Genomic DNA, 22,082 nt, shown 5'->3' with positions numbered 1-22,082 from the left:
TTTTTCACAGCATGGAGAGTGAACAGGGGGGTGGGCAAAGCCAAATAATACCCTGCTTCAAGATAATACAATACTCCCATACTTGCATATTTAACTGGTCCATGGATTGAATAAATAATGTTCAGTTGTAAAAACAACATGATGCTGAATCTAAGTTGTTTCTGTAGGTGTCTCCCTCCCAAAATGTCATCTATAAAGAAAATAATCACGGAATAACTAAAATTAGCTAACTGATGATAAAATAGAGAAATAATAGAAAAAATAAAACACAGAAAAAAAATCCTAGCTAAAAGTTACAATCACACATGGATATATTATTCGTGGCCGGAAAATAAATAAATAAATAAAATGCTGCACCAGTACACAACAACACTGAACACCAAATAGAATAAATTAGCCTATTTTTTTCTGTGTGTGTGTGTGTGTGTGTGCACGTGTGCATTCATGCATGTGTGAATAATATAAAAAGCCAGTGTTGCTCTCATGTGTACCCAGGAGGTCTGGAACCTTATAAGACATCAGCTTTTCTGCATCGCTTCATTAAGCCCTGAAAAAAGGCTGAACCACTCAACAGCGCAACAAAAGAGCTCTCTATGGAAAACACATAACTTTGAAATTCTATTACTGAACAAGTTTCAAGACAGCTTCATCCTGAATGTAACCATACTGTATCTGAGGGTCTCATACAGCTTTGCCCACACTATGTCCTATTAAAAGGTAAATTTGAAACTTCAAACATATGGTTTAGTTCTCAAAACAGCTGCACTGACGCACAAATGAGATTCAATTATTAATTGCACAACAAATTAATAGCACTTGTGGTGCGAACTAGTGTCAGTATGCTAAGGTGCAGCAACATCTGCAGAAGCACCACCGAGGCTGCTCTGACAATAGCATCTGATCATCTCAAAGATTAAACAGGCTGTTTCTTAATGACTACTGGCAAAGAGGAGTTGGAAGTGGGAAGGTGTTTTCTAAATCCTTTGCAGGAACATCTGTACTGTGTGTGTGCTGCCAATGCACATCAGCAACAAAGTTATAAGGATCTGCCTTGGATGTTCAATTTCTCATCCGAGAGTTTTCTTATTTGTAATCTAGCACCATAGCAAAATTTGTCCAATATGTTGACTCAATATAAATGCTTCCAGTATTCAGTTAGATTAGAGTAGCCTATACTTTTTGAAGCAAAGCAATTCTTGCAAGTAAATCCCTCATTTATTCCCATACTCAGTTATTCTGTCTCACCCCTTGTGGCATGGTAATGTCTGCAGACAACACACCCAACCAGGGTCACAGCTGTGAAGGGTGCTTTGCATCTATGACACTGTGTCCTTGTTTCTGCAGAAATGGAGACTTTGTCTGGCTGGTTGAGGGTGCTTGTCTATGCACTGAACCTGCAAGAACTTCTCTCTCCTCCTCCCTGTCTACCTTCAATGAATCTGAAAAATAAAATAAAATGTTGAAGGACAGACCACTTCCAAGTCTCTAATGATTTCAAGCATTGTTCCTGGTCAAGTCCTTGATGATGTTTGGCCAGTGATGTGCTCTGCTCCTATTTCACACAGGCATGCTGCCCAGAACTTAGCCCGCACAAATACCGCAATGGCCCGTATTGGTCTATTTTCAAGAGTGATTTTCTACAAAGACTACTTTTAACTTAATTCAATGTGCCAAGCCTTAGTTATCAGGGATTTGGCTGCCCACAGTCTCACCTTGGACCAGTTGAGGCGCTTCATGGAGGTCTCTGGCTTGAATTCCCTCTTAGGCATGAGGCCATAAGGCAGTGCATGGTGGGTGGGGGACCCAAAAGCACCTCCAAACCCTGGAGGGGGAGGTGGGGGAGCACCAAAGGGAGGAGGCACTCCAGGTGGAGGAGGAGGAGCAGCACAGCCTGGTAAAGGGGGTGGAGGCGGTGGTGGAGGGAGTGCCGCACACCCTGGTACTGGTGGAAGGGGTGGAGGTGCAGAGAGGCATGATGATGAAGAGAGGGCCTGTCCCATGTGAGCAGAAGACACACCAACAGGTACAGCTCCAAACTGGGCAGGCACAGAGAAAGAGAGTGTATGCTGACATACTGTATACATAAAATACAGAAAAAAAATGCCTTGATAATATGTAAGGAAGGATGACAGACATTTTTTATGGCATGAATATCAACAACAACTGTGCAAAAACATTCCCTTATATAGAAGTCATTGCTATACTATTTCAGCATGATATCTTGATGAGAAATAGTATTTTCGTAAGGGGTACTGAAGCTCTGATTTTTTTGTGTACGATCGTTATACATGAAATGTTAGAGAGGGATTAGGGAAATCAATAACTCAAGGAAAAACAGAAAATCACTGTAACTGAAAAGAGAAATGGAGGGAGATCAACTACAGCATCTCCCTTGTGTGTACCAAAGTGGGCCTTCCTGTTCTTTACTGGTGTGCTATGGAAAAGAGGAAACGTGTCTTGTCAAGCGTCCAGAAGAGGCCAAATGCTCATAAATGGTCAGGATTCTGTCCAGGTCATATCCACAATGATTTTTTTTTCTTTTCAAAGGTAAAAATCAAATGTTACAACCAGGGCAACAAAGCTTCGTAAATTCTATCGTACAGAGCAAATGGCTTATTGATCCAGGCACCAGTTTTAGATTAAAGACGCACACTAAAGGTCAGCCCTGGACTCTGCCACTGCCTCTAGAGGGAAGAACACCTTTGCTGAATTAACAAGTGTGTGTGTGTGTGTGTGTGTGTGTGTGTGTGTTAGTGAGAGAGAGTGTACCTTTTCTGGCTTAATGTATGACAATCATTTGAGCTAAGCTACTATTTGAGTATTCGTTCTGTGTTTACTCTCCCAAATTGAAAAATTATCAGGAAAATAAAAAAGAAGTTCTCTTCCCCTCTCTAAGTGTGTAGTTATCTTGCAAGTGTGGGAGCAACTCTCTGGAGTCCTGGAGGGGGTAAAGAGAGGCCTGGTGGTGAGGTTGACGGGGGTTGTCAGAATAAATTGCTTTTAGAACAATTTCCTCTTATGGGATACAGATCAGAGAATTAGGGGAGGCCAGCACGGAGGACTGGTCACTGTTCTCATTAGACTTAGTGTCGGCTAGCCAGTAGAGCGGCCTCCATGTCAAACCAAACTGCAGGCTCGAGTGGATAAAGAAAAAAAAAAAAGAGAGAAAAACAAATAAATAAATAAATGAATAATTGGATAAATAAATCAATATTTTTTAAAAATTTTAAAAAGAAAAGAAAATTGCATAACAGAAGTAAGGCAGGAATGTTAAATTCCAATGCAGTGGTCAGAGTTTCATGAAGTAATCACATCTGTATTCACTCTTCTTCTTCTCCTCTAACGATAAACCAAGTTTACAAAAAAAGACACTGAAAGAATAACATAGACAAACATGTAATGTAAGCCCGCAGGACACCAGAGAGTGAAAAGAGTAGAAGTACAAAGACTGTCTCAGATATACCTGGGACCTGAAGGCAAGTAGCTCTGCCTGGAGCTCAGCTATTTTCTCCTCACATTTAACCAGATGACCTTGTGCCTCCTGCCTGCTGAGAAACTCCTCGTCCAACTAGACAGAGAGATACATAAACTGTTATACAGACACACAATGAAAACTCATTACAATAATTAGTGTTTTCTCTTCATTGGTATGAATATTTGACATAATCAACATTCATTTTACTGTCATAACTTCATTGTCCATGTGTTTTTCACCTTTTAGGCAAACACCCTTTTTATTAATAAAGCCTTTTAGTTGCACACCTATCAATCGTCCAGCCCCTCCCCCGCAACAGGATCTCCAGCCTGCTGCTAGCCACGCTTTAATTAATCACAGCAGGCAATCCACTTGACTGAAAACATTTGGTGTGTGTGTGTGTGTGTGTGTGTGTGTGTGTGTGTGTGTGTGTGTGTGTGGTGCACAACACATACAAAATAGTACCTTTGAATAAACTATTGTTGCAGCAAGCTACATTTGAATATCTTTCTTTGTTTTGTTTTTTGTTCCATGCAGTGAAAAGCTAATCTAGCAGACCGCAGGAGGGGCAGAAAAAGACTATCTAAGGAAGCAAACTGTAGGTAGTCTGCATGTTAAATCCTTTGGCTGTGTGTTTTGTGTTTGTGCGTGTGTATATGTATGTAAACAGTCCGGAGCATCTCAAACTGTTTCAAAACCCTGATGTCACAAACATATAAAATATATATGACTATACAAGACATTGCATCAAATGTTTGACTCACACCTGCATGAATGCAAGTTGGAGAGAGGCTGATTGATTGCATGGGCCTTCATTCAAAAGTAATCACCAACAAAACTCTCTATCTAAATGAACTGATTAAACGTGAAGAGGACTGAATATCTATGTACAGTGTGCTGTTTGTAAATACTTGCCTTCTGTGCCAGTTCTGAAGCTCTTTGTTCATACTCATCAATTCGTGCTTTATCTATGCACACCTCTGAAAACAAAGGATGAAACATGCACATATTCAAATACTATTTAAATGACTTGTGAGGTAAAGACCGCATTTAGTATTTAACTTGCCTAAGAGGTGGCTGAAGTCCACATCTAAGCGCTTGCGATAACTGAAGTCTGGGTCGGTGCCGCTGCGATGAAGAACAATCTGAGACACACACTCTTCAATGATCTTAAAGTACTGAGGCCTGCAAGTCATGATGAGAGACATAAACAAGAGACAACATATAAGACAAATACCAGTGATGTTGTGCAGCACAGATACAGTGACTACCACATATTATTCTGTGCATGTGAAAAAATGACTCAAGGAAGTTGGTACCTTTAAGAAACAATTTTCTAGAATAGGTTTACACCAGGTATAGTCTGAAAATACAAACTCTCACATCACTGTCTTGATGTATCATACACAGCAGTGCTATCTGGAGGCAAATCATTCATCAAAATATACTATATGGACAAAAATATTGGGCAACACTTCTTACTCATTGAATTTAGGTATTTCATTCAGTCTCATTGCCACAGGTGTATAAATTCAAGCACTAGCCATGCAGTGTGCCTTTACAAACATTTGTCAAAGAATGGTTCATTCTAAAGAGCTCACTGAATTCCAGCATGGCACTGTAATAGTAATGTAACAGGATGCCACCATTGCCACCATGCCAACAAGTCAGTTTGTGAAATTTCTTCCCTCCTAGATATTCCACCATCAACTGTAAGTGGTATTATTGAAAAGTGGAAGTGTTTAGGAACCACAGCAACTCAGCCACAAGCAGCAGACAACATAAAGTTACACAGCGGGGTCGCTGAGTGCTGAGTCACATAGTGCATAAAAGTGGCCAATGCTCCGCTGACTCAATAACTGCAGAGCTTCAAACCTCCTCTGAAATTAACATCAGAACAAAAACTGTGCACCAGGAGCTTCATGGCATGGGTTTCCATGGCCGTGCAGCCACATGGAAGCATTACATCATCAAGCACAATGCCAAGTGTCAGATGGAGTGGTGTAAAGCACACTGCCACTGGACTCTGGAGGGGTGGAAATGTGTTCTGTGGAGTGATGAATCATGTTTCTCTATCTGGCAGTCTGATGGACGCCTGGGTTTGGTGACTGCCAGGAGAACGTTCCCTGCCTGACTGCATTGTGCCAACTGTAAAGTCTGATGGAGGAAGGATAATGCTATGGGCTTGTTTTTCCTGGGGGTGGCCTCGGCCCCTTAGCTCCAGTGAAGGGAAATCTTAATGCTTCAGCTTACCAGGACATTTTGGACAATTCTCTGCTTTCAGCTTTGTGGGAACAGTTTGAGGAAGACTCTTTTCTGTTCCAGCATGACTGTGCCCCCATGCACAAAGCAAGGTCCATAAAGGCATGGTTGGGTGAGTTTGGTGTGGAAGAACTTGACTGGCCCACACAGAGCCCTGACCTCAACTCCATCCAACATCTTTGGGATGAACTAGAACAGAGATTGTGAGCCGGGCCCTCTCATCCAACATCAGTATCAAAGCTCACAAATGCTCTTCTGGATGAATGGGCAAAAATTCCCAGAGACACACTCCAAAATCTTGTAGAAAGCCTTCCCAGAGGAGTGGAAGCTATTCTAGCTGCAAAGAAGGGACGAGGTCCATATTAATGCCTATGGCAGGCCTAGTCAACTAGCAGCCCACGGGCCGGATATAGCGCTTTGTATTTTGTCTGTGGCCCTCCACACACTACCTGCAAAACAGGTACATATTTCCAGTGTTGGGCAGTAGCGGCGTTACAAGTAGTGACGTTACTAGTTAAACGACATTTCTCAGTAGGGTGGTCGCAACGACGCTGTTTTCTAAATCAAACAGCTTTTCAGAAGTGAAACTATTTCACCGATCAAATAGCGCGGTAGCGTCCACAGAAGCTACATTGTCCCAGGCATTTCTAAACCTTAAACGCAGCGGAGCTTTCGCTGCGGCTTGAAATCTAACCAGGAGCAGCAGGTGACCTCACCGCCGGATTAAACCCCCTTGTTTTCTGTGATTTTCTGTGATTGCGGTAACCACGTTAACTTGGATGTATACTTTGAAGGATTTTTTGGTGGCTTGATTTCTCCGTAACAAAGTGGTAAATTAATTATTTTTACCCTACACTTCCATTCGACTCATATCCAATTGTGTATCCAACCAGCTTCTGACGTTCACAACACATTTGAAAAGGTTCAAATTCAAATCAGCCTTATTTAAATAAATCTTTAACAAGACCATGTAGATGAGGGAAGTACAACTTAAGTTACTGAGGTCGAACAAAATCAGTGAGGAAAACTGTCAACTCTAAATGAGAATCAGGTCTATCCAGCATATTGACACATCTTTCACTGACACCCCACCCCAAACCACACTTCACTCCCTGCCATTTAGAGCAGAAGAAGATTATTAACATTAAGGACAAAAAGAAAGACCTTTAACAGAATGAGGAATGCATGATGCAATAGAAAAAAGGAAGATAACGGAGGGAGAGATGCTGTATTTTGAGTATATTAATACACAATATGTACAGTACTCAACCTATATTGTAATTGAATGCAAGTTGCAGTGCTGACTTAGCAATATGGACAGATCAGGAGACTTTTATGTGTATATTTATTTTGTGTGTGTGTGTCTGTGTGTGTGTGTGTGTGTGTGTCTCAGAGACTGTTCAAATTTGTGGATACCATTCTCCAATTCTTGAAAAGATAAAACTTTTATGTCTTTAAAGATACAAACATGATGAGCTACATTTGGCTCCTGTGGATGTTATTATTATTGTTATTGCTGATGGATTCAGGCTAATATTGGTTCTGTATGACTTCTAGAAAAGAGAAAATCTTCATTTATAGCAGGGGTGTCAAACTCGTGCCATGGAGGGCCGAGAGGCTGCAGGTTTTCATTCCAACCAACAACTCCTCCAGGTGATTTCACTGATCACCCTACCTCCAAACAGAGAGGCGGGACTAATCAGTGAAATCACCTGGTGGAGTTGTTGGTTGGAATGAAAACCTGCAGCCTCTCGGCCCTCCATGGCACGAGTTTGACACCCCTGATTTATAGAATGCTTACATATTAACCCTTAGATGCATGAATTATAAAAGCCTGAGTCAAGATTTTTTTTTTCTTATGTGTTTTTACTCTTCTTAGGGCATGAACACTTTTGTGAGTCTCCATACTTCTTTAAGGATGTAGGACTGGTATTACCATGTCATGCAACAAGAATTGACAGTCTCTGCATAAACCTCAATGGTGGGGGGTACGCTTGGTGTACGCACAAGACCTGTTTGATGGCAGTGAACAAGAGGAAATACAGAGCAAGCATATTAGCATTGGTTGAGTAATTGCAGCTAAATAGTTTCTCATGGTTCTGTTGAATGCACTGATCACAGAACAACCAAGAGCATAATACAATACACAAAGGGAGAAATTATAGTAGAGAAAGGATGACATGCACAGCTGAGAAATACACTGCTATAGTGGGTTAAAGGGGACATGTCGATTTGATCTGCTCATTATCTAACAACAGCACTGTTAAGAGGTCAAATCCCTTCTCTGAGTCACTAACTTGCACATTCTGAACATAACAGGAACTAATCCAGGACACTGCTCTCCATAGCCAAGTCTTCCAACAACAATGATGAGACTGGTACTGATAGTCCAAACGCACTCCGTATGGTCTATGTCCTAGATATAATTTAAAATGAAAAGAAGAACATTCAAATGGAATGAAGCATATTGTGAGTTAACCTGCGGGTGTTCCTTTAGTTACTGTGAGGCTTTATGACCCCTGAGTGAAAGAGGACTGTGTATCACTGACATCAAAGATAGCAAAAATTAAATGTGTACATCAGCAGCAGGTAGTCAAGACAGATGTGGGATATGAATAAAATAAAATTCAAATATGATAGCTTGTGAGCCCACGGTGAAAGCAAATCAGATCAAGAGTAAAGGATTGTCTGAGGAAAACTTGCAAATGTATTCTAAAAGACACCTGGAGCAAACTAAATAAGTTAGAGGTGCAGCTGGCTGTGACACCATATAGCAAAGTGAGATTTCTAGGCAAAATATGAGTATGAGGGGCAATTTTTTTTATTTTATTTATTTATTTATTTTTTTTTACAGTTGTCACTTCTTGAATTCAAAATGAACTATAGGGTGCCATTCTTATGAGTGGCCTTAAGACAGAATTTTTGAACTGCTTATAAAAGAAGTAAATTTTTAATTTGTCGATTTTCCTTAAAGCTACATTGCAATGCATGCATTTTATCGAGTGAAATGACCAACTGCAATGTGAGAGTCATCACTATGTGTCTTCTTTCCACTATACAGTTTGCAGCCAGCCTGGCGTTATGTCTTTTTTACGCTCTGTATCGGCCAAAATGAGCTCCTCCTCTGCCCTCCTCTTCTCCCCATCACCGCTTCAACTTAACTTAGAGTTTCACTGAATCCTCACATTCTGCAGATAAACATATCCAAATTTCAGATCAGTTGTGAGAGCGCCTCTGTCTCTGTAATCAGCACTGCAGCCACAAAAATGTTAATTCAAAGCAGCTTACCCCAAGTCTGCAGCTTCACCACATTATCATACTGGAGGTCAGAGACAAAATAGTCCAAGTAATCCAAAAAGAGTTAAAGTGAAATGCATCCCTTGTTTCCATCCCAAAAAAGCATTCTGTTGACTTAACTTTCAGTTGTGTACAACCAAGCTACTGTGAAACCAGAGGCCTTTACCATAAAGCTGGATTTGGGCTTAGTGAGGTAACTTCAGGATTAACCCTGGGTTTTCTGTACCACAAAGGTGGTTTACTTTTTATCGGGTTATGTTGCCGTGGTAACATACGCTGAACACCTAACCTGCTCCGGAGCAGGTTAAGTTCAAGATAAGAGCTCAGCAGGTATAAAAGCTCCACCTACTGACCAATCAGTTCTTTTGGAAAATGGCCTCCCCATTTGATGAGACAGTGTGAAGAAGTAAAGCCTTGTACATGTTGTAGGCTATATAGCCTACAACATGTACATATACATATGCTAAATGTATTTAGATATAGTAAGCGTACTGACCACTTTGAAGTATGTTTTTATAATTATTTTTTATTTGCTCCCACGTTCTTTTGGCTCCACTGCATCTGAAATAATAAGGCTGAAATCACATGCCATAACAACAAATTTCATAAACACATATATTTATGCAACACACAAATGTAGTCAGATCTACTCGTGCCGTCATGGTGGGAAAGTATTATAATCCCACTAATTTACACATTGACACAGTCGGCGATTTTTTGCCAGCATTCCTTGCAGCTTTTGGCAGCTACAACTGTGTTGCTTTTTGCCTAGATGATGGATTTATATTCCTTGTATAAATTTAAGATTATTGTCTGCTCCTCTGTCATAAAGTATGCGGCTCGGGTAGATTTTTCCATGTCTGCGATTGATCGTATGCAGCAAACACCACCCTCTTTATGTGAGCACGCTCAGATCTAGATTGGAAAAGCCTGGGTTGAATTAGCGAGTTGATAACCGGCTTTATGGTACCGGAAATCCGGATTGCGGATGTCTGGTTAAGTGAAGCCAGATAACTAAGAGAAACCCCAGGTATGTTAATCCAGCTTTAAAGGTACGGGTCCCAGGAGATCTGAATCACTTACTGCAGCTTTAAATTATGAAAACATCAAGTTCTTGGCAACCTCTACACCAACACTTACCAAAGCAAACATGCTGGCATGAGTCCGCTTTGGCTGCATTATTGAAGCAAGACTTTCTTCCTCTTTGTTTATCCTTTAACTATTTATCACAATTGACACAATTCTAAAGTATACATTTAACTTCAGACCACTTGATGTGATTCAGCTTTTGGCTATCAAGTTGAGTCTTATCAAGCCATGGTCAATCAGAGATTACTTCCAGAGAAGGATCAGACTGATATAGATCTGGGGCCTTTAAGTGTGTATGTGTGTGCGCGTGTGTCATTAGTAACTGCAAACACTGCTGATGTAAGTAATGATAAAAATGTAAAGCTGTGCAAAGATGGCACAAAGCCACCTGTGCTAAAAGAGGGTATAAAGATAAATCTGATTTTATAATGCTGCACTGAAATCAACTATCAAAGTAGCCCAGTGTGTAGGTGTCATTTACACTTACACACCCATAATCTTTTGAGATGAAGGAAATTAATCAGACATTATAGTGCTAATGAAAAGGACCGTATGCTATGCCAGAGCAGAGTGCCAGACACTTTAAGTTTTTTTTTTTTTTTTTTTTTTTTCCCTTCTTTCGGGGTTGAAAATCTGCGGGTGACACATTTCATATTCTTCAGATTAGAGCCTCATCTTTTGATCAAGCCAAGGTTTAACTCACACCCAGCTGTGAGTGAACAGACATAAAACAAGCCTTTGAAAACTACCATTAAAAGGAGATGAGAAATACTCTGGAGCTATGGTTGCTGTAGATGGCTTGGAGATGAAAGAGACAGCATTCCCTTTGTTAGCCAACGTCGTTGAGAGGGTTTAAGAGCGAGAGAGTCAAACCTCCACAAAACATCAGCTCCTCACCTGTGTCCAGCATTACAAGTATTTAGAGGGGGGTTAGCTATTTGCCTGTGTGTTTGACCAAGGTCTAAGATTTACATGATATATAATAACAGTATTCTTCTATTGTACCAATGTAAGCTCTGTCAAATTCCTGACCGACACCAAAGGGCTCTTTGTCTTGGGAGAGAGAGTGAGATGAGACAGTGAGCCAACCAAACAAGTGCAAACAAAATAATGTCAAAGGGGCTCAGTTCATTTTGTGTCATGGGGTGGTCACACCAGATTTTCCAGGGAGAAATTTTCACACACGCTGTGTTTGGAGGAGGAAAGTTAACTTCTAGCCTATTTGTAGTGATCATTTGCAACTTGTAGCTTATTTTCTTAGCATGCAACTCTCATTAAATCAAAACAACTCTCTGGCCTTACGTCCTTCTTAACTTTTTAAGTGAGGAAGCGAAGCAAGCGCAACCAAAAGGAAGGGATTGTGAGAGCATCTTACACCAAAACAATAAAGCTTCCTGCCAGAGGCCTGTGGCTCTGACTTCACTAGTGATGAAGACTTTTGAGCGGTTGGTCAAACAAATTCTGATTTACAAAGTACAGAGCAAGCTTGACCCGACGCAATTTGCATACAGGAGTAGAGGATGAAATCTTTTATCGAGTCCATTTTAACTTTCTGCATCATTTCCTGGTATGGTAACCTCACAGTGCAGAACAAAAATCATCTGTTGCATATTGTTAAGGTAGCCAGCAAGATTATCGGCGACCAGCAGCTTTCTCTGTCAGCTATCTATGATAGACAAGTTCAGCGGAAGGCTCAGTCCATCTTAGCCAGTCTTGACCACCCTCTCTTGGAAGACTTTGTTCCTCTTCCTTCTGGGCGGAGATACAGGTGCCCCAGGGTTAAAAGCAACAGATTCAAATTTTCCTTTGTTCCTAGTGCAATAAATGCGCTTAACTTGCATCGGTAACTTGCACAGTAGCACTTTACTGACTTGACTGCACCAGCACTTTATTAGGGCTCGCACTTTATTGTTAACTAGGGATATTTTATTTATTTTTTTTTTTTTTTGACAAACAGATGCATTTTATCAATTCATTCACTGAATTCTTATTCATGGTTGTTTCCTTACTGTTTTATTGTTGTGACTGGCCTTTTGCATGTTGTGTTGTATATATGTCTTGTCCTCTACTGCAAGCTGAAATTCCCCTCAAGGGACAATAAAATCTGAATCTGAATCTGAATCTGAATCTGAGATTTTACATTGGCGAGTGCAAGAGATCAATGCTGCATATTCTCTCATTGGCTAAGCATCGTTGAGTCACAGGAATTTGTGGCTCAAAGCTCAGCTGGATTGAACTTAATTAATTAATTCACAACTAGAAGGGGTTTTGAATGGGTGTGTATGACATGCAAATTATTTCTTTAAAGCCAGTGTGGCTGCCACTCATAGTTGGTTTTATAGAAGATGTAAGTGTGAGACATAGGGAGGAGATGCTAAATGAGGGAACGGAGGGTGAATGAAAAAAGGAGGGAAGTGAAAGGTACATCACCACATGCTGTATTAGATTTAATAAAAGTAATTTTCCAAGAAAAACCCAACTCTGTGTGCATGTGTGTTGTTGACTTTTACCTGACCAAGTAGTCATTGCGTATAAGCATCAGGTGCTGCAGTATAGAGAGGAAATAGGGCTCTGCACTGCTGTCCTTCACCACGCTCTGCACAATACTGAACACATCCCCCACATCAGTGCTGAGAGTCAAGGACTAATATGTAGGTGTGAAAAAAGGAAACACTGCAGTTTCAAACCTAGGAGCAGAAGCTATGGATTGTTTGATTTTTTTCTCTCCCTCTTTTCATTTCTTAGATCTGGTGTGAACAGAGATAATTAACCTTGGCTGGATGCCAATAACACTCTCAATGTACATATTTAGACCACATGTAGAGGACACTGCCTTTGAATTGGAAATTAGAGTTGTGTGTTTCTGCCTAGTATAGTGATAAGGATATTCCAGCTCGCTCTTGATGTCATCCAGTCTGTGAGAGAACTCCATCATGTCCTCTTCTTTATGCTCTTCAAACACCTTAAGCTGAATGTCAAGGGCTTCATTCCTCATGACTGTAAGTTGCTATAGCAGAGAAAAAGGAGTAGGGAAAAATAAGGGAAAGAGGAAAGAGAGAAAATAGACAGAAAGAAACAGTGAAGGGAAAATAATCATAAAGAAAGGCTTGAGACTCGCATCAAAATCTAAAGGAAAGTGTCAGGCCTCAGTCAAGACATGGGACCCATGGGAGCACAGTCTAAACGCTATTACTCATCATGATATACAGATGTGTGGACCAGCTCCACATTTTAATTTATCTGTTTACTTGGCAGCTAGACCAACATTGTTTACAACAGGTAAACATGTTAGATAGATGGTATAAAAGCCAGCGGGGAGAATATTAGCCCAGGCAATAGAAACCTTATTGGTTCCTGGGTACTGGCACAGACAGAGGACGTGCAAACTCTCCTCCGTTTCATAAATTATTTGCTGGGGCAAATCTTCAATATTTCACTCAAGTGTACAACTCATTTAAATATTAATACAAGGTGACTGAGTTTACATTGTGCCTCTGTGTGTGCACGTGGTTGTTCTGGAGTACTTACCGGCAATATCTCTTTCAAGCCGCAGCGCATAAATTCATTCCTAATATGTAGCCTGAAGTCCAGCTCATCAGGAGATGTTACCAGTGCATTGATGAGCTGCATGCATGCCACCTGTAACATAAAGATGCACACAACAGTGTGCATGAGTAAGTGAGTGAGTGAGTGAGTGAGTGAGTGAGTGAGTGAGTGTGAGGGAGTTAGAAAGATGGTGAGGGAGAGACAGACAGAGAGTGAGAGAGATTCCTTTATCCAGAGGTTGATGAAAAGAGTTATGTCCCTAGAAAGCAAGGGACCATAACTAATGCATGTCTATTTTCTCCAGTCACCAACTAGAGGGGCTGATTTTAATATTAATGCAACAACTGCAGACCCATACACACAAAACCAACTAACAGTCAATTTAAGGGCAAACTCGCTCTTTTGGAAGCTGTTCTTTGCTCCCCGATGAGTTTAGCTTACTTCACAGGGCCCGCTGAATCCTGTGGCTATTCAACTAGCCAGGCAAACACAGACAGAAAAATCAATTATTGATCAGTAAAGCGATCCACTCATGTGTGAAATGAGGGCATGGCAATGCTGGGGACCAGGAAGAATGTTGGGATGTTTCAAGGTTCATTGTCAATTTGCAAGCTACTCTTATTTTTTAGTGGCATGGCACTCAGTGCTTGGTAATTATCTCTCTTCAAAGTGGTATCTTAACATTGTAACATAGATGGGCAATATTACAGACATTTCAATGTCAAGAAAAACTTTCTGTTCAAGTTTGGAGGTGGATATGTGAGTAGGGGATAGTAAGTATATAAAAGTTTAACCCCCAACCGAACAGGAAAATGTAGCACACTTGACTGACATAAAAATAAAAATTAAGTACTGTACACCTGCATTTTGATATGTGATGTTTTGGAAAGTTGTGAAAAGCTTTGGCTTTTGTCCACAAGGAAATCCAACACTTGAATATATGCTTATATGTCAACAATATAGAGAATCATTTTGATCGTAATAATTCACTACTAACTGTCTCAGGCCTACAGTGAATATCAATGTATGCCTATACTTAAAATGTCAGTTGTCGGTGAATGATACTTCTCAATGGCAATATTTCTCTCTCTTTCAGAAGGTATTTGTAGTTAGCTTATATTTCATTAGAAAAAGTAAATGAAACCCTTTTTAAGCAAAAAAGAAAGTGGCGCTACAAACGTGTTTACTCAGCCATCTGTCTATCGGCTCAGGGTCTCCAAAACAGTCCAGAGGGCAATATAGTTAAAAAGAAAGGGGAAGCAAAAAAAGCACTAAAATGTGCCACATTGTTTTTCCTTGAGTAAGACCTTACAGTATTGATGTTAAGGTAGAACGTGAAGCAATTAATTATTCCTCAAATAAGACAGCAATTCAGGCATATACAAAAAATTAACAGTGAGGAAGGAAATATTAAATAGCCTTTTTTGTAGTGGCTAAATCATTAAAAAGCCTACATGCTTCGATCACTACAGGTCAGTGTCAGGCCTTTAAAATGGACACATATATAGTTGCAATGACCAGTGGGCAACCGCATGACCCTGAGAATATAACAAGTAAATAAAGTGGAAATAATGAAAAAAAAAAATTAAGAAGACAAAAAAAAAATGAGATTACACAGAAATATATCCAAGTATATCATTATTGAAAAGATTGTACCCATATATAGGTCTTACATAGACTGTGAGAATAAAAAATAAATTAATTAATTAAATAAGAGAGAGAGCGCCAATAGAGAAAATATGTGTCTGCATCCTCATTGAGACCAGAATACTTTAACGCATCCAGTCAATAGGTCCAAAAAGCTTCCCTTTGGTTAAGCTTCTGTATTCTTAATTATTGTATTCAAGTCCAGCTCATTATACAGAGTACAAAAAGCAAAGACTCTTGTACTTTTGTGCATCTGCTGCACCATGTGTACCAACCTCAGTTTTGTATTCACACAATAACACAAAAAACACAGCAACATTCTCCGACTTCAAGAGAACATTCAGGCATTTTTGAATTTGATGGTCCCCAGCGTGTCCATTCACAGTTATTGTCTAAATGTGCACTTTCCTTGAGCCAAAGGCCGCCAGGGGAGACTGACTGTGAATGTGGCCAAGTGGGAGAGAAAGCCATTGGTCGCACAGTAGCATGGCAAGAATAGTAGTAACAACGCTTTAATAATGCATGGGGTTAAAAGGGATCAGTGCTGTCTTTTAGCAAACAGGAAATAATAGCGCTCTACAGTACATCAATAAAACAGAGCTAAGGGGCTCTAAACTATCCAGTACACAAGGCTATAGTTTAATGGCAACAGATGTGTTTTTGTATGAAGTGCCTCTGTATGAAAGCAGAGGCTGTCCTTCAGTGCATCTGTCTTCTTCTTTCCCATATCTCATTTTCCTTTTTTACCCCCTCCAATTCTATTAAAATTCTGTTTTCTTTTCATATTGCTTCCTAAGCTCTCTTCTCAAGGTCCCCTATAGTACTCCACTGTCAATGATAGTTACAGTATGTGAGTACTAGTCAATTTGGCATAGGTAAAAAATAAAGTATTATCTTTTAACTAACTTTAGCTATGGTCAATGCATTGGAATTTAGAATAAACAGAGAGGTAAATGGCTGTATGTTTGTGTATGACTGAATGGTTTTGTGTGTACGTGTATGTTAAAGGGAAAACTTGGTGGTGGATGAATTGTTTTTCTGATCACATCCCTCAGCCACCAATTAAAAATGCAAACAATGCACTTTACTTAAGAATTGCAACTGCTTAATTCTACACAGAACAATGCTCTGTCTCTGTTCAACACACCCCATATGCAGTATCTCCAGTGTGTGTATCAGTAGGGAGAAGATACAGCTGAAAGATTATGTCCACAAAGAGAAAGATTATAAAAAGGGCCAGGATGTGCAGACCTAAGAATACATAAGATAAATTTATAGGGAATAGGAATGGACACGTATAAATCTGTCAGTCTCTTAATTGGACTGGGAGGGATTCTGGGTTGTAAGTTAATCAAGTGTAGCTTTGTTTATGTATAGCCCACGTTTTGTTATCAACACTGAATCTAGTCTGCCTTTTAACTAATGCTCAGACTCCTCACAAACCTCTGGCATTGTGTTGTATATATTTTTGGGCTCAATTTTGACCTTATACCCACCCCCTGAGCAAGAATGAGTTTAAAAAGACTACCCAACTTCCATCCCATTGTGACAATAGTGTAAATTTGGAATGATTTGTTTGAAGACACCCTGAAACAGAGGGAGAGAGAGAGAGCTGGAGAAAGAGGGAGGAATGCAAGGCAAAAAGAGAGAAAAGAGACAGACAGAGAAAATGAGAGCGACAGAGTTCCTTTAGGTGCTACTTAAAACAGGCAGTAGTTGCTTATGTAATGGGACAACCACTGGCTAAATTACCAGATAGTGATGGTACATCAGGTTTCAGCTGCATTACAGCTTGTTGTACAGCTCATTACTAGCTGAGATGTTGCTGTTGCTGAAGTGCTAATGGGATAATCAGTGAAGGTTATTACATATGGCAGCGCCAGATCATGGGAGATCTTTGTCTTAATTACACTGCTATCAAACACACTCACTGATTCTGCTCATTACTGCAAATGGTAACTTCAGGTTAACATGTTAGAGACTGCCTAGTCACTTCAGCACTGTTGGTGTGATCCCAGTATCAACAGTCCCAAAGTGCACCTGGGTAAGGGCACCTAACTCCAAGAATACTAATACCAACCTGCTCCAAGGGCAGCCAATGAATTTCAACATGTACTAATTAGAATATCACAGTGCAAGCAGCTGCTTACATGTAGCCATTGTGGCTGGTTTATCTTTTACAACATATATATAGCAAAGCTAGATTGAAAGTGTAAGAGTCATTGTGACACACACACACACAAAGCACAAAGCAGCAGAGACAGTGAGAGATAGAATAAATTTAGATAAATATAACAAAGAGGATAAATTATATTGAAATGTTCAACTTTGAGATGCAATATCTGTTTTTTTCCCTGCAGTCATTCCACATTTCAATTGGGAGGGATTTGGAGGAAACAAAAAGGAGCAAATGCTTTTTTTTTTTTGCCAAATTGTTTGTTCTGCTGCCTATGCACCTTGTATGGTTGTTTTTGAGGTTTGGCTCTTACCAGGTCATCCTTGTAAATAAGACATTGGGTCAGATGCAGGAAGCGATGTACAAACAAAACAACAAATTTCTTCTTATTTTTGTTCATATCTACGATTCGTTCTTATTTTGTTTGTACCCACTGATGTTTTATTTTGAGTTTTCTCTTAGGTAAGATACGATTTTACGAGTGGTCAAGAGCATTTGTACTCTAAATACAGCTGGCATGGACATGGTGCAACATGTCTGCTACAGCAGAACGCATCCATTATAATCAACTGAAGCTGCAACACACATCACAGAAGCCATGGCTTTGCGATGTTGATCGCTATTTTTACACAGTTGGTCTATTTTTTTCCCATCTATGCACTGATACACAGCCCTCTAGGTAAAAACTACATAGAACTGTGTAAAAAAGGAGTATAATTGAGTACAATTTGAAAAGGATTAACCTTGTTTTTTTCTTGTTTTTTTTTTTCATTTTCAACAAAAATCAATTAATGAAATCAATGTGTATCTACGATCCTATAGTTAAAACAACCTAGTTAATTAAGTCAGCCCCACTTAATACAGTGGTAAAACAGAACTTTAAAACACATAGTTACACCGGGGAGCAATTTGTGAAAAAAATATTTTTAACATTTTTATTTTTGAAAGTAAAATAGAACCACAAAGTGCCAGTCAGACTAGTAACATTTATAAAATAATTATGAGCTTTAACAAACACAATTACAGAACCTGAACTTGACCACTGCATTTGCAGGAATATTTTAGTCCATTAAAAGTTATTTAGCAAATAGCATGATATTTTCAGTCTCAATGTTGTGATGTCAAGTCCCCCAGTGCTCATTACTCATTTGTGCTCATTTGGCTGTCGTCTCATTTAATATGAATTTGGACTTGGAAATCTTTAGGGCATTAATGGGTTCATTGTGGGAGTTTTTCTTACCATTTAGGGGCAAAAATGGGAGTGGATATGTGCATGCTCACGTGTGCACAATTCCACACTAATTTCTCTGCCATGCAGTGTTTCATGATTAGAAACAGGTTTACATATCTTTTCATACATCTGATGAAAAACCTCTGTACGGAGAGACTTAGAACTGTGCAGATGCCTCCATTTGGTGCAGATGCTGTGCAAAGATTGATACTTATGGCCCCTGGTGTATTTTAAGTGTTAGGGATAGGGAAAGATTTTCTCATTGTCTCGGTCTATTAAATTGGTTGTCTAACACAGGGAGACATGCATTTTAAAATTGAAAAACATTAAAGGAGCAGTGTTTTTGCACACCTATGGATCGACGTGTGTAGCAGAAGACCATGGGTCGACAAAGATAGAACAAAAGACTCCTGCACACTGTCCACTTCACTTGCAGTCAGTGAGACAGTATTTGATAAGAACATTTCGATACAGAGACCTTCATCAGGTAATATGATGAAGGTCTTCGTGTGCCGGAGTCATTTGCTCTAAAATTGAAGAACATAAAAAATGAATTAAATGAATATCAATACATAATTACATTTAGATTGTATTAGGATTTAGAGTAACTAGAAAGATTAGTGATTAAAATAAGAATATCTGAATGCAGACAAGCCTGCAGACAAGACAGGTATCAAAAATAGTCCTGGGCATAAATTAATTTGAGAGTGTTTATACAGTAGAACTGCATCTCTGTCAGTGGCACAGCTTCAAAAGCTGTCCTCTCCTGATGCAGTTGTCACCATGGGGTGTTCAGCTTGGGCAGTGTATTATTTGGTATGCATTTTAATACAGAAAGTGTGTGTCCCTCTCGGCTCAGATGATATTCACAGTGTCACATAATTTTTGCCAGTGTTGACCGTTTTGACTTTCTTGTAGCGACAGTACTAAAACTCTGGAAAATCATGAGTATTTTGCACACGGCACAGCAGCTACCCTTACATAGTGTTTAGGGCTGCTCAGACACACGCCTCCAGTTTTCAAACAGGTGGCATTAATCATCCAGCACACCTGGGTAAGATGTTTAGGAAGGTTTGCTGCATCTGGAGTTGATTTCTTTCTTTCTTTTTTTTTTTTTATCTCTCTCTAAACAGAAACATAAGAGAAAATATAAAATAAATTTTAGAGAATGTTGCTGCATCTGGCCCAGTGTTCTTCAGTGGCCATCCTGGTTGAATAAAGGTCAAATGTAAATAAATAAATAAATAAATGAATGAATAAATAAATAGCTGTACACCTTTTTTGCACTCACTTGTAATTGAACTGAGCGATCTCGGAGTCCCTGTACAATAGGGCTGAACCTCTCGATGGCCCGTAGTTCTCCTGCTGTGGTGATAGCTTCAAGGACCTTCTCCAAACTAAATGAGAAAATAAAATGCATGAGCGAATAAATGGCAGGCAACAAGATGCAACACATTTATATAAAGGGATTTCAACCACACACACTCTCCTATTCTTTTTATATGCTAAGTTCCTCTCTCATATGGTTGGCCCAAGTGGAAAAGCTTTTCTAAGTGATTTATGCAACATGCCCTGTAAAATATGTGCAAGGACTTGGATATTGATGGAGCTTTAAAACTGCATTACACAAGCTTGATCAATAATCCTTCATTTTTACTAACATTTTAAAGATAATCTATTCCAGTGGAAACCAAAATACATGTTTAAAGAAGCATCACACCTCTGCAAGTCTACCTCCTACTGTTCTATTTTACAGACAAAAATACATATTTGATTTTTTTTTTTAATTATTTCAGAAAATGTACTATAATACTCTCCTGCATTAATTTAACAGTGTCTACCTGTTTTGACAATGCAGCCACTCAGAATCACTCTATTCAAAGTTTGATCTGCCAATGTTTCCTCCATTTTTCTACTATTCTTCCTCTTTTTTTAACAAACAAACAAAACAAATATAAATCAATAAAAGAAAATTACCATTTAGCAAGTCTGTGTGGCATTTATATTGTGCTATTTTACATCGCATTTTACATGAAGTTAACATGACTTGGTCATATGCACCAATTAATTTATTTACTGATGACTGTTATGCCTTTTAAATTAAAATTTAAAGGTAAAAAAAAAAAAAAAAAAAAAAAAAAAAAACAGAGGATGGCTACAATCTTGTAATATGCTCCTAGGCTTGCACTATTAGATGATCAGTCAGGGCGGCTACAATGAAAGGCGTGCAAATGTTGCGAGGACATACGTATTTTCTTCGCCCACGATGCAGATGGCGGACAGCAGCTTGACCACGTCAGTCATCATGGCAGACTGGGTGGGGTCAATGGCTCTGGCCAACAAGGCAAGACTCCGCTCCTCCCCAAGGATTCGTTCCAAGCCATACTGGAGGACACAGACATACAAGACATGGTTACTGAGATACGCTAGAACCTAATTTGTGACGTCCGTCAAACGTAAGGTCTTGTTATATAATCTGTCATTGTATAGAGAGAGCTTCCACTCCTGCAGGAGCATGTGCAAGTCAGTGTTAAGTTCTGCACAGCACACAAATTAAATGAACCATCAGAAAATTGAATGTCAACATGAAACTAACTAAATAAATAAATAACACAAACACAGGGGAAAAAAGTTTGCTAAATGTCAAGGATAATTTCTAAACTAATACAGAATAATGTTTTCTATGTAAAGCATGTTGCAAACTATCAGGATTGTATTGGTTTTTGGTACAGTCATTAATTTTAAAGTACCAAATGGTTTCAGAAACTTACAAAATATAGATTACTACTGAGCAATGGGAATGTGAGGTTTCTCTCCTGTTTGTGGGTGTTTGCACTGTGGAAATCAGCTGAGCACTGGCTGAATATACTTGGAAAGGAAAATGTCAACTACAAATCAGTTCACTCTATCTTGTACTATTGAAATATACTTAAATTTTTATTTTGTAAGACGGGTATTAAAAACATAATTGTAGACATGACATGAAATCTGAATTATTGGAACTAGTACCGCAGTACTACTCATGCATGTCTAATGCCTCAAATACATCTCCATATTTACCATTTCTGTAGCCACTGTCTAGCAAAACACTCTCATGACCAATATCTGTGTGCAGAGCAGATGTAATCACACACTGATATGTAGAAAATAATACTGAACAAAGAAAGCAACATTTTCTGCTCACATATTAGGATTATATTCTCTCAGCTATACACTATGCTACATACTGTACATACTCTACACAGCTTCACAGAGACTGATGGGATGCCATTTTATTTTTTGGGATGATTAAGTTGTCTCAAGGTCTGTCTAATAGCGTGGGTTATTTTTATTATTTCCTTGATGACACCACGGCAACA

The 22,082-nt window shown here is 39.3% G+C and overlaps 1 protein-coding gene across 5 annotated transcripts in view; it reads right to left on the bottom strand.

The window, feature by feature from the left end:
- The window catches only part of LOC115379801 (protein diaphanous homolog 3), a 292,946-nt gene that overhangs the window by 155,656 nt on the left and 115,208 nt on the right, over positions 1–22,082 (bottom strand). For all 5 annotated transcript variants that reach the window (XM_030080714.1, XM_030080729.1, XM_030080736.1 and 2 more), the window contains 9 exons: positions 20,972–21,108; positions 20,015–20,120; positions 13,652–13,762; positions 13,012–13,130; positions 12,634–12,750; positions 4,542–4,660; positions 4,391–4,455; positions 3,464–3,568; positions 1,713–2,036 (listed from right to left, as the gene is read on the bottom strand). In XM_030080714.1, coding sequence (XP_029936574.1) covers positions 1,713–2,036; positions 3,464–3,568; positions 4,391–4,455; positions 4,542–4,660; positions 12,634–12,750; positions 13,012–13,130; positions 13,652–13,762; positions 20,015–20,120; positions 20,972–21,108 — 1,203 coding nt within the window. The remainder of the gene's footprint in view (positions 1–1,712; positions 2,037–3,463; positions 3,569–4,390; positions 4,456–4,541; positions 4,661–12,633; positions 12,751–13,011; positions 13,131–13,651; positions 13,763–20,014; positions 20,121–20,971; positions 21,109–22,082) is intronic.

The sequence above is a fragment of the Myripristis murdjan genome, chromosome 3, assembly GCF_902150065.1.
Source record: "Myripristis murdjan chromosome 3, fMyrMur1.1, whole genome shotgun sequence".
NCBI lineage: Eukaryota > Metazoa > Chordata > Actinopteri > Holocentriformes > Holocentridae > Myripristis > Myripristis murdjan.
Note: the sequence above shows the minus strand (reverse complement) of the source record. Positions and strands in the feature narration are given on the sequence as shown.